This window comes from Lolium rigidum, chromosome 7, assembly GCF_022539505.1.
Source record: "Lolium rigidum isolate FL_2022 chromosome 7, APGP_CSIRO_Lrig_0.1, whole genome shotgun sequence".
NCBI lineage: Eukaryota > Viridiplantae > Streptophyta > Magnoliopsida > Poales > Poaceae > Lolium > Lolium rigidum.
In genome coordinates this window covers 151,634,449-151,646,853 of record NC_061514.1, presented here as the reverse complement: position 1 = coordinate 151,646,853, position 12,405 = coordinate 151,634,449, and the positions used below count along the sequence as shown (strand labels likewise).

The window sequence follows — 12,405 nt, the reverse complement described above, 5'->3', positions numbered from 1 at the left end:
ATGTATGTGCATTGTTATTCCTTCTTTATTTGTCAATTGCCCAACTGTAATTTGTTCACCCAACATCTGCTATCTTATGGGAGAGACACCGCTAGTGAACTGTGGACCCTGTCCTATTCTTTACATCTGAAATACAATCTACTGCAATTGTTCTTTACTATTCTTCGCAAACAAACATCATCATCCACACTATACATCTAATCCTTTGTTTACAGCAAGCCGGTGAGATTGACAACCTCGCCGTTACGTTGGGGCAAAGTTCCGTGATTGTGTTGTGCAGGTTCCACGTTGGCGCCGAATCCCCGGTGTTGCGCCGCACTACACTCCGCCACTATCAACCTTCAACGTGCTTCTTGACTCCTACTTGGTTCGATTAAACCTTGGTTTCTTACCGAGGGAAACTTGCTGCCGTGCGCATCACACCTTCCTCTTGGGGTTCCCAACGGACGTGTCAACTACACGCATCAAGCAAATTTGTGGCGCCGTTGCCGGGGAACTGAAGAAAAGTTACTCCACAAAGATTTCTAACTCCCACGTCAACTGCACGCCAGCAGTTAACCTTATTAATCTTTTAAACAAAACGGTTAAATAGGTTCAAATCCGAAAAATAAATGGTTCACCAAGTCCCATCTTGAGGAGTAGCATTAGGAGTTTCAATTTTTTCTAAGTTTTCACCATCCAAGGGCTCCGTAGAAGAGGATGAGCCCGAAGCATCTCCGTCTACTAAAGAGTCCTTGTCCTTTTCCTCTCGTAACGGGAATGATAGGAGGGACCGGTTTTAGAAACTCCGAAAAATATTTCTTCATATTTTCCATATTAGCTTTCATGGAGGATCTCAATGATGTTTCCATAGACTTGAGATCTTCCATGGAAGCCGAATTTGCGGCCCCTTCCGGATTTTCATCGTCCGGCATACTCTTAGGCGGTTAAGCCCAAAATAAGAGCCGAGGCTCTGATACCAATTGAAAGGATCGTATGCCGCACCTAGAGGGGGGGTGATTAGGTGCTACCCAATTTTTAGTTCTTTTTCAATTTAGGTTTTACACAAAGGTAAATTATCTAGATATGCAACTATGTGAATTTCCATAAATAAAAAGGTATACAACTAAGCAAGATATAGCTAGACAAGATATAATAGTGCAATCAAGGATAGAGGTAACCGGGAGTGGAGCACGCAGAGACACATGGATGATTCCCATAGTTCCTTCCTTTTGAGGGGAAGTACGTCCACGTTTGGAGGGGTGTGGTCGCCACAAAGGCCTAACCAACGCCACGAAGGCCTCACCCAGTTCTCCGGTGAGCAACGCCACAAAGGCCTAGCTCACTTGTCTACTAAGGGATTTCCTCAAGGCGGAAACCGGACCTTTACAAAGTTCTTGGGGCACACATCCACAAACGAATAGGAAGCTCCCAATAGCTGTAACAACACAACAACAACAAGAACAAATCAACCACAAGCAACTAGTGTTTCCAATTGGAATACTAGCAAAGGGGCCCTCAAGCAAATGAGGGGAAAATGTAAATCGCTTCGGTGAAGATGTAGATCGGGATCTTCTCCTTCGATTCTCCAAAGAACAAGAGCTTTGGATGGTTGGAGGAGGAGATCAAGTGAATCTTATGTTTTCTTGTGGCTCAACAATGGTGGATGAACTTGTGAGAGAGTGAGCAATCTGAGCTTGAGGAAGAAGGGGGGTATTTATACCCCTCACCAAATCTAGCTGTTGCAGAATCTTGGGCTGGAATTTCCGGCCGCTCGACAGAAATGCCCGGCCAAATTTTCGGGGGGTGTACTTGTTGACGTCAGAAACCCCCTGGCGGGCAGAGACGGTCAACACGGTAGAGCCGGGAACAACTACGGCTGCGGCTGGCCCCAGTCCCTCAGAGCGACGGCCCGCAAAGCCTCCTGGTCGCACGCGCCGATGTTTATCACAAGGGCGTGCCACCTGACCTATACCTGGTCGGGAAGGTGTGGATGATGCCTCGCTTAGTTTCCTGCAGGGCACACACGTAAACGTTAAATACGAGCCTCGATCGGCTCTCGGGTTATCTCGTGAATCGGCTCAAAGAGCCGATTCACCCATGATTCGACGAGGTGTCCGAACATATGGTGGTCCCGCTTGATCAAGGTAAAGCTAATGAGATCTACGACGATGTAGGGTTTTCACCGCATAATCGGATCGTCCTACTCCAGAGTTGGGCCTCGCGGCCACGCACGGTGATCGTAAGCCGATCCTAAACAAGGCCTAAAAACCAACACGAGTGATCCTCGGAACATCCCGCTTAGGGCCAACGAACGACACCCTACGTGCCGCCGGATCCTCCCCCTTTGTAAGGCCTAACTATTGCAGATATTAAACTAATCCTTGTAGAACAAGGAGCAATCGTAACGGATCAGATCTACTAAACTATGATCAAGCGGGGTGCCGCCCCTACACCTAAGATAGGTGTAAGGGCGGCTAGACATGCAAGGGTTGCACTACGAAAGCATGTAATATGAAGAACAATGCTAACCCTAACATGTCTAAGATAACTACGTTGCTCGCCATCAAAAAGGCTTCGATACGAGCAACGCATGAACAACGTGGGCAGGCTTAGTCTGCCTAGATCGCAAGATGCGATCTAGGCAGCATGATGCTTACCGGTAGAAACCCTCGAGACGAAGGGGTTGGCGATGCGCCGAGATTTGTTTGTGGTTGAACGTTGGTTGTTGTTTATTCCATAAACCCTAGGTACATATTTATAGTCCAGCGGACTTTCTAATGTGGGCGTGCACTAAACCGTGCACGAGATAAACTCTAACTTTTAATCTAGATACAATCTTCTATAATTAAAGATACATGGGCAATCTAGCCCAAATTCCTCGTGCAAGGCCGCTTCAGAGATCCTCCACGCGTAATCTTCTAAGCCCATCTCTCTGGCGGCCCACCTCCTGATTTGGCTAAAATCTGGTGATAACACATGCCCCCCTGGTTTTGGCAATGATAATTCCAAAACCACTCCATTTTCCCACTGAAGGGTCATGTCATGGCAGAGCAGAGCTGTTGCAATATCCGTTATCATTATGCCCTGTCTTCTCAGCCTCCCTGTAAGTCCTGATAGCTTAAGCATCGACTCCTTGGAAACTGTAATGCCATTAAATCTCCACCAGATTTCTCATTATTTAACTGTGCCGACCGATTAGCTCTCTTCATCCCTTTCTCTGTTCCAGCCATCGGCACCCAAAAAACCCTCTTCTCCTGTAGCAATGTCTTCCTCTTCCTCCTCCTTCTCAAACCTCTTCCCCCAATCCTCGCCGAAGAACGAGGACAAGCTTCACTCCAAGGTGAACCCCCTCTCCTCTGATAATGAGAAGAAAGAAGGAGAAGAAGCGAAGGCCAAGGCCTCCCCCTCCGCCAAACTCCCGCCGAAGAAGCGCTCCCGTATGTGGGCGGATAGCGAGGATGAAGATGACGACGAAGAAGGAGAAGAGGAGGAGAAAGATGAATCTTCCTCTTCCGCTGGGTACCCGCCAACCAAGCGCTTCCGCTCCTGGGCGGACAGCGAGGATGATGATGATGACGAGGAGGAAGAGGCTCCGGCCAAGGGCTGGGGCAGCAGCGACGAGGAGCTCCCTGGGAGCAGCGCTGACGACATCGAGGGCGGTGATGGCGAGGACGGCGACGACTAGTAGAATAGGACTAGTAGTAGCAGTGCACTAGGCACCAGATCCCCCTTTTGAGAGCCATCGGCTCTTTCTTGTAAAGCCGCTCCTTTGAATTAATGAAATCGTTCTTTCAATTACTTCAATTTCATTCCTTCCGCCTGTCATGCCCGGACCGATAGCAACGTATCGGATTTCTTTTCTTTTGGACGCCCATGAAGCCGGACTCTCATGTCGATTAGCTCGTAGGTCAAGAACTTCTCAACTTCAGGCTGCGATTTGGTATCTGACCACATTTTTTCGCAATCCCTTAGCCGATGACTACTCATCGGCTATTTTGAGAATCTAGTCCCCTTCCTTCTCTTGCAGCGCCAGGACGGTCCAAAACTTGTAAAAAACCGACGGCCTCCTTTCCCAATTCAGAGGAGATCACGATGCAGGGCCAGTCGATGCGACTCCAATCGGCTTTCCAAACAGGGCATACACCAGACCAGCTGCCCCCCGAGTCTCAGTCGAGGCGAGAACGGTAATGGATCAGCCGAATGTGCCGCCTATGCAGAGTTAGCCGATCTCAACAAAATCGGCTCCCCAAAGCAGAGAACCTTTAGGGTGAGCTGCCCCCCGAGCTTCTCCAGTTCACTTTTCGCGCCTTGCAAGCCAGATCGGCTCCTTTCCTTTGGTGGATCTGATGCAATCCCTCCTTGACCTGATCTGCACGTCCAGGCTGCTCTTGGTCTTGTCCTTGAAGAGAGGATCCGGGCTCTTAAGCTACTCCATTAAGGAGCTCTTTCATTAAAACCCTCTTCGTGCTCCATTGACCCTCTGATCGTGACAGTTATTCCTCTTGAGTCGATGGCCATGCATCGGCTTCCATATCCTTAAGTCGATGTCCGTCGCATCGGCCGTGCTCGAAAATTTTCGAATTTTCGCTTTTTTTACGGCCGACTAGTGCATCGGCCCCCATATTCCAATACCCATCACCAAAGGATGAGCTACTTCTACCGCATATCCTCATGTTTTATCCACTGGGTGCCCCCCGAGCCGATTCTCGTCAAGAGATTTGATGGTATCGGCTCCGTTGATAACATGTTGAACCCAGGCAGAATGGTGGGTGAGGATAATTTTGGCCGATTGCTGGAATCGGCCTCCACGTTGCTTGTTCGGTGAAGGTTTTGTAAGTTCCCTTCGTAAATTTTTGGGGCCGATCACAAGGATCAGCCTCGCCATGTTTGCTCCTTGACGTGCTCTTGCTACTCGTTCGAGCTCGGTGAGATAAAACCAGCCCAATCTCTGACTTTATCATGTTGGTGCGCTTGCTCGTCGTCCACCTTGGATGTATCGTGTAACCGTGGAGCACTGAGCTTCGTCGGAAGAACGAGCACCATGTTTGTGCCAGCCGATGTTTCATCATCGGCTTTCCTTTGCTTGGGGCGCCACTCCATTTTCCGTGGACGACCTTCTTCATCCAGGGTTCGCTGAACTTTGGCAGCCAAATCAGGTCTTGCCTTCCTTAGCGTATGCAAGTATAACCTTTCAGCTTCCTCCAGGCCGCGCAATCGCTAAACCCTGCGCTTTTGTGAACGGCTGAGCCCGTCAGGGCACCACCTTGGACGGTGGTACCTGTCTTCTCGTCCCTCGTCTTCAGAATCCTCGAGATCTGCCCAACGAGGTGTCTCAGCGCGTTTTCTTGGTGGCGGGAGAGGACCTAAGCGCTCGAACACAGATACATTGGCTGCCTCCTTCTTCTTCTGGTTGCATTCTGGGCAGTTGCCGATTGTGGGCAATCGGCTCATTCCTGAATCCCAGCAGTGTCTGAAGAAAGGGCAATCCCAGTGTCTGGCGTTGTTACCTTGCTCCCTTGATTCTTCTTTGGCACGGCGCTCGTGCTCCTCCTCATCATGATCATGCCGACGATGTCTTCTGGCTTCTCTAGCCAGACGATTTCTTTCATCATCATCGCCGGACCGTCGGCGTTGGTCGTACTGACTCACATACTTGTTGAGGAGGTGATCAGAGAGAGGTCGCTGATATCTTATGTTCTTCACTTCTCCCTCTGTTACGTAGCGCTTGCCATCTTGGTGGAGCCGATCGCGTGGAGCGGCTTCTTCTGTATCTTCGTCATGAGAGCAACTGCCCTCATCTCCATCCTTGCCAGCGTGGTGTCCAAGATCTACCATGTTGATACTGCACAGAAACCCGGCGGCACCCCGCATGGCAAGCATACTCCACCATGTTCACGGCGGGGAAGGGCTGGGTATCGACCTTCATGGCGTATCGGTTGAAAATTAGACGCCCGTTCTCTATCGCCGCTTGGATGTGCTGACGCCACACCCTGCAGTCGTTGGTGGCATGGGAGAGCGAGTTATGCCATTTGCAGTATGGCTTTCCATTCAGCTCTTGCGCCGTGGGGAATTTGAGACCTTCAGGTATCTTCAACTGCTTTTCCTTGAGTATGAGGTCGAAGATTTGCTCAGTCTTGGTCACGTCAAAATCAAATCCCCTGGGCGGGCCTGGTGGCTTTACCCATTTGCAGGACACAGGGGTTCCTCCCCGAGTCCACTCAGCCCATCGCTACTTCTTGGTCTCCCGCAGAACTTCGTCTTCCTCTCGCATCGACCGTGGCTATCGCACGCTTGAACTTGTCTTGGTACAGGTCCGGGTGGCGCTGTTCATATGCTGAAAGTTTCGAACCACGTGCGCCAACGAGGGGTAATCCGCTTGGGAGGCCATGTCCTTGAGCCGTGTTGCAAGGCCTCGCTACCGCCAACTCGACCGCTTCCTTTTCGGTTATACGAACCGAATAGCATCGGTTCCTAAGATTCCCGAAGCGCTGGATGTATTCTGTCACGGCTTCTCCGCGCTTCGACGTAGTTGTGCTAGATCGGCAATGCTAGACTCGGAAGCTTCGAATGGTACTCGCTCATGGAACCGCTCTTCCAATCGCTTCCAAGTTTGGATGGAGTTTGGTGGTAGCGATGTGTACCACCCGAAAGCCGATCCCGTGAGGGATTGTGAGAAGAACCTCACGCGCAACTCATCCGACGCCGAGATCGTGCCCAGCCTGTGCCAAATATCGGCTCACATGCTCGATGGAGCTGGACCCATCCGATCCACTAAACTTCGTGAAGTCCGGGAGCCGATATTTGGGTGGCAGCGGGATCGGTTCGTAGCTGTTAGGGTACGGCTTGGTGTAGCCAAACGCCTTCCTTTTCGGCATCATGCCGAACCGATCTTTCGGAATTGCACAAATCTGATCCGCCGTGATGGCTGAAGGTGTCGAACCCCGAAGATTCGCCGGGGTGGCATACTTAACCAGCCATGCTTGATTTTCTCGGTTCTAAGCCAACCGCAGAGCCGGGCTTTGGAGGTTTGTCGGGGCGGCGTACTTAGCCAGCCACGACCGCTTCTCGGGATCGGCTCCCGACGTTCCTCCTCGCCGTTCCGGAGGCCGCCGTTATTGCAGCCTGGTTCGAGAGTGCCCGTGCGTTGCGGTCCGGTACGTATGCGCACGCGTATCCGTGCGGGACCTCCTTGGGTGCCTCAGCAGGAATTGGTAGTCACTAGGATCACCACCAATCTTGTAGACGACGTATGCCGATGAGTTCGGCGGCTCCGGTGCTGCCCATGCGAACGGCCGGGGCCGGAGCGGCATCTCTCCTTTGAAAGTCCCCAGAGCCGGTCCCGACGGGGAGTACCGGTGACTCATGATTTCCTTGACGACGCGCGAGAGCGACACGCTCCAAGGTGTTCACCGTGCTCTCGGAGTGGCGGTGCGGCGAATGAGCTACCATGTAGTTGATCTCCTGCCGCAGCCGACTCGGGTGCGTTCTTCTCGACGGGGCGGACAGGTCCACTCCATCGAGCGCGCCTTCAGGTGTGAAACCCTTCCACCTGACGCCATGGGAGCGGGTTCGGTGGAAGGAGCCGATGAGTTCGGCTTCGAGGGTTACCTTGATCTCGTCATGTTTCTTCTTGAGCTCATCGAGCGGATCCTCGTACGTGACCGGAGTGTCTTCCGCCATCTCGGATGTAGATGGCGATGTTGCGGATGTCGAAGGCGGTCCCACCGGGCGTGCCAGTAATGTGTTGACGTCGAAACCCCCGGCGGGCGAGACGGTCAACACGGTAGATCCGAGAACAACTAGGGCTGCGGCCGGCCCCGGTCCCTCGGAGCGACGGCCCGCAAAGCCTCCCTGGTCGCACGCGCCGATGTTTATCACAAGGGCGTGCCACCTGACCTATACCCGGTCGTGAAGGTGTGGATGATGCCTCGCTTAGTTTCCTGCAGGGCACACACGTAAACGTTAAATACGAGCCTCGATCGGCTCTCGGGTTATCCCGTGAATCGGCTCAAAGAGCCGATTCACCCATGATTCGTACGAGGTGTCCGAACATATGGTGGTCCTGCTTGATCAAGGTAAAGCTAATGAGATCTACGACGATGTAGGGTTTTCACCGCATAATCGGATCGTCCTACTCCGAGTTGAGCCTCGCGGCCACGCACGGTGATTGTAAGCCGATCCTAAACAAGGCCTAAAAACCAACACGAGGTTGATCCTCGGAACATCCTCGCTTAGGGCCAACGAACGACACCCTACGTGCCGCCGGATCCTCCCCCCTTTGTAAGGCCTAACTATTGCAGATATTAAACTAATCCTTGTAGAACAAGGAGCAATCGTAACGGATCGGATCTACTAAACTATGATCAAGCGGGGTGCCGCCCCTACACCTAAGATAGGTGTAAGGGCGGCTAGACATGCAAGGGTTGCACTACGAAAGCATGTAATATGAAGAACAATGCTAACCCTAACATGTCTAAGATAACTACGTTGCTCGCCATCAAAAAGGCTTCAGTACGAGCAACGCATGAACAACGTGGGCGGGCTTGTGCTTGCCTAGATCGCAAGATGCGATCTAGGCAGCATGATGCTTACCGGTAGAAACCCTCGAGACGAAGGGGTTGGCGATGCGCCGAGATTTGTTTGTGGTTGAACGTTGGTTATTGTTTATTCCATAAACCCTAGGTACATATTTATAGTCCAGCGGACTTTCTAATGTGGGCGTGCACTAAACCGTGCACGAGATAAACTCTAACTTTTAATCTAGATACAATCTTCTATAATTAAAGATACATGGGCAATCTAGCCCAAATTCCTCGTGCAAGGCCGCTTCAGAGATCCTCCACGCGTAATCTTCTAAGCCCATCTCTCTGGCGGCCCACCTCCTGATTTGGCTAAAATCTGGTGATAACAGTACTGAGAGCATGGACCTCAGGTCCTTAGCCGAATTTTGGGGAGAATTTCCGGTCCGGAATTTCCGGCCTGGAAATTCCTGATTCCTTTCTTTCTTCTTCCTTTTCATCAAATGATTCTTTCATTTTAATTCTTCTCAGTTCAAACACACTTTGGATCATATCTCGCACACTAAACCACGTTAGATCATCACGAGATGTTGTCATCAAACACGAAAAACTATAATTATGGAAAGATGTTCTTTCATGTTGTCCCTATGAAATCATGAGGTTACTCCCCCTATTACGTTGGTGAGGCAGTGGTGGCGGCGCATCTTTAGGTTTTTCTTCTCGGGTTTCGAGCTATCTAGACGATGCTCCCTCCAACGCCTGAGAGACCTTGTGCATGTACATGAAGGGTTGGATGGGGAGTGTTGTTCCTCCGAGCGGTAGCGTCAACAAGGATTGAGGCCGCGTTGTTGCCTTGGTCTTGGCGACAACTTCTGTTTCATGATGTTGGTCAATATATACCATAGTTACATAATCATAATGCATTACTTTTAGTGGTAGGTAACAATGTCAAGTTGGCTCCAAGAGTAAAGCACATGCGGCAACCGACAGCACGTCATCAACTCGTGTTGGTGTGCCTCGAGGAGAAGGCATACAATGCAAAGGACCATTCTTGTAAACTTCCTTTGGCCAGGATCCTCCATAATGATATGGATTTTCAACTAAGATCATTGTTCTTAAAGAAAATACTAAATCACGTCCAATCCCCCTAAAAAAATCACATCCTCCATTTTTTGTACCAAATCTTCGGTTTATCATTAAATGGAATATTTATCTAAAGAGTATTTTCTCCATTCTATTTTAGTGTACATCTTATACTATTTTTCTTTATATTAGCCTAAATTTTAACTTTTTAATTAACAACAAACAAGCCCTACATTTTTTATTGGATATTATTAATTTAATGTAGCTTGGATTGGTTGTTTGCATGTCAAAGTAATAGTATTAAATGACTTACTAAAATTGGCCTCAAAAGTTGTAGAATATAGACCAAAATAGAATGAGGGAATAAATTATAATAACAAATTCAGGGACCTTCCAAAAAAAATTAAATGACACATCGCAAACCGTTAAAATGGAATAAGAACAAATTCAGGGGCCAAATCGCACATCAGACAGAAAACCTCTGCTCCCCAATGGACCCGGACGTGGAAACCCTCGCCGACGACGATGTACTCGGCGGGGACGGCGGCGAGGCAGAAAGACTTGAGGCGGAGGCCGAACTTCTCCGCAACCGCCTCAGGCTAGCCGTCATCAACATCGCGACCACCGAAGGTAGATTATTATCACGCCACTTCTTCACCTGGCGTCCATTTCCGCTGTTACTTCTTCGATCTTGCAATTACATCGGGACCGGAGCAGTAATGTATCAAGATTTTCTTTTTTGTAGGAAAGAAGGTCGGCATGGAGATCGCGGATCCCGTCGTCGCTTGCATCGCCGACTTGGCCTTTAAGAGCGCAGGTTCCCCTATATCCGGTCCTCCTTTTGCTGTAGTATTTGCTCTACAGTGACTAGTGAATTGCAATGTAGAGGTAATGAAGCTGGGAAGCAGTACACTTCATTTTGGATTTTTTCTGAATAGCTGGTCTCACAACACGCTCCTGTTTGGTTTGTTCTGAATGCCTGCAGCGACAAACTTCTATTTGATTTGTCCGTTAAGAGAAGCCTTTGATTTGGGAAATGTGTGTTGCTGTATCATTAAGTATCTCAAAGTTCACGTCTGTCTTCAGTTGCTTTTTCTCTTACAACAAGCTCTGCTGTAAACCAAAAAAATTCTGAACTATTCACTCACGATGAGCATACACCAATATCTGCTGTAGCTATTTACCTTTGCTGATTTGCATGCTTCTCTAACATCATTCATCATATTTAGTTGGATATGAAATGTACCCTTGAAGAACAAAAGGTACTTTTGTATCCATTTAGGTAGTCAGACTGAATTCCAGACCTCGGTGGGTTGCATTAATACACATGAGAAATAAGATTTCAAGTTGCACTGAACATCACTCCATCCTGTCCACAAACTTCAGAATCACGTCCTTTGTGTGGCGCACTGTATATCAGACACAAAGTAATAGTCGAGCACATAAATTTCCAGCTGGGGGATTTTGTAGGAACCACAAAATTTTGGTTCTGCAGCGACAGTAAAGGAGATGGTCAGAACGTAAGGAGGTGGACTTTCCATGCAGCATCTCTGAAACTAGGGGACTGGCTATACTAAACTGCTCCTTTCTTTCTTTTGTTTTGCAGGGGAACAGCTTATTTCTAGTATGTTTGTAGAATAAGAATGGTTCTAGAATCGTGTTAGATTTGCATCTGTGGAAATTGTATGGGCAGTGTAATTAACATCTTCTTATCAATGTGCAGAGCAGCTGGCTAAGGATGTGGAGCTGTTTGCCCAGCATGCTGGTCGTAAATCCATTAGGATGGGCGATGTTATCCTCACAGGTACATGAGTAAATAATGTCTGCACTAATTTTAGAAAGAGAAGGAAAATATTAGCTTTCTAGATTCTCTTTGTATACAAGGGTTAGTTGAGATACTTGTATGCTTGACATCTCTTACAAATATTAAATACAGTACATAGTTGCTAATCTACGCAGAAAATTGCTTTTCTACTATCTTTATGGTTCTCTCAATACACCCTTTACTCACTGTTATTACTGGAATGCAATCCCAGCGCACAGAAATGAGCATCTTATGGGCCAGTTGCGGACATTTTGTCAAGACCTGAAGGGAAAAGATCCCTGCACCGGGAAGAAGAGAAAGAAATCATCCAAGAAGGATGATAACGTGACCGAAATCTGATCACAGATACGCATCAAATCATCTTCTTACCCCTAGCTGTGCAAGAAGGTTGGCTGAACTGTAACTCTGCGGCGCAAACTACCCACTAATTCTGCACTTGCACGTATTTGAAGATTTTGTGCGTGGAAAATGATGTTCCCTGATTTACCCGTCACATTTGCCGCTGTGTACTGAACCTGTTGGCGTTAAGGCATTGGCATATTCAGAAATCTCTTATCGCACGAGTCCTTGTGCTTGTCAGGATTTGACATTGGTGGAAGTTTACCTGAAGCAAAATGCGCACATGGAGCATTAGTGCACTGGTAAGAGATCACATGGAATCACCTTCCGTGTAAGCAAAAAACCGACAGTCTTTCTGCCCATCTGTTAAGCTGGGTGAGCCACAGGAAACTAGTGGCTAACGTTATAACCCCAGTCAGATCAAACGTGACTATATTAGTCCTTTTCTAAGGGAAATTTACCCCCTTTTTTCGTTGAATTTAGTGAACTTTACTGTGTGCTTTGCGTATAGGTTTTGATTGTGTGAAAGAACTCGGGCCATGGCTTGGGCTGAACCTGAAAGTGGGCCGAATGCTAGAATTATATTGTTGGCCTAGAAGCCTACCTGGGAGCCCAGGAAATTAGGAAATAACAAGTACTACCAGAACAGCAGGTAGT

The 12,405-nt window shown here is 48.7% G+C and overlaps 1 protein-coding gene across 1 annotated transcript; it reads left to right on the top strand.

Moving 5' to 3' along the window:
• The first annotated feature begins 10,050 nt into the window (after nucleotides 1-10,050).
• Nucleotides 10,051-11,969, top strand: LOC124676202 (protein MHF1 homolog). Its single transcript, XM_047212271.1, has 4 exons — nucleotides 10,051-10,214; nucleotides 10,330-10,401; nucleotides 11,308-11,388; nucleotides 11,621-11,969. The coding sequence occupies exons 1-4, from the start codon at nucleotides 10,076-10,078 to the stop codon at nucleotides 11,746-11,748; spliced, it is 420 nt and encodes a 139-aa protein (XP_047068227.1). The 5' UTR covers nucleotides 10,051-10,075; the 3' UTR covers nucleotides 11,749-11,969.
• Nucleotides 11,970-12,405: the final 436 nt, after the last annotated feature.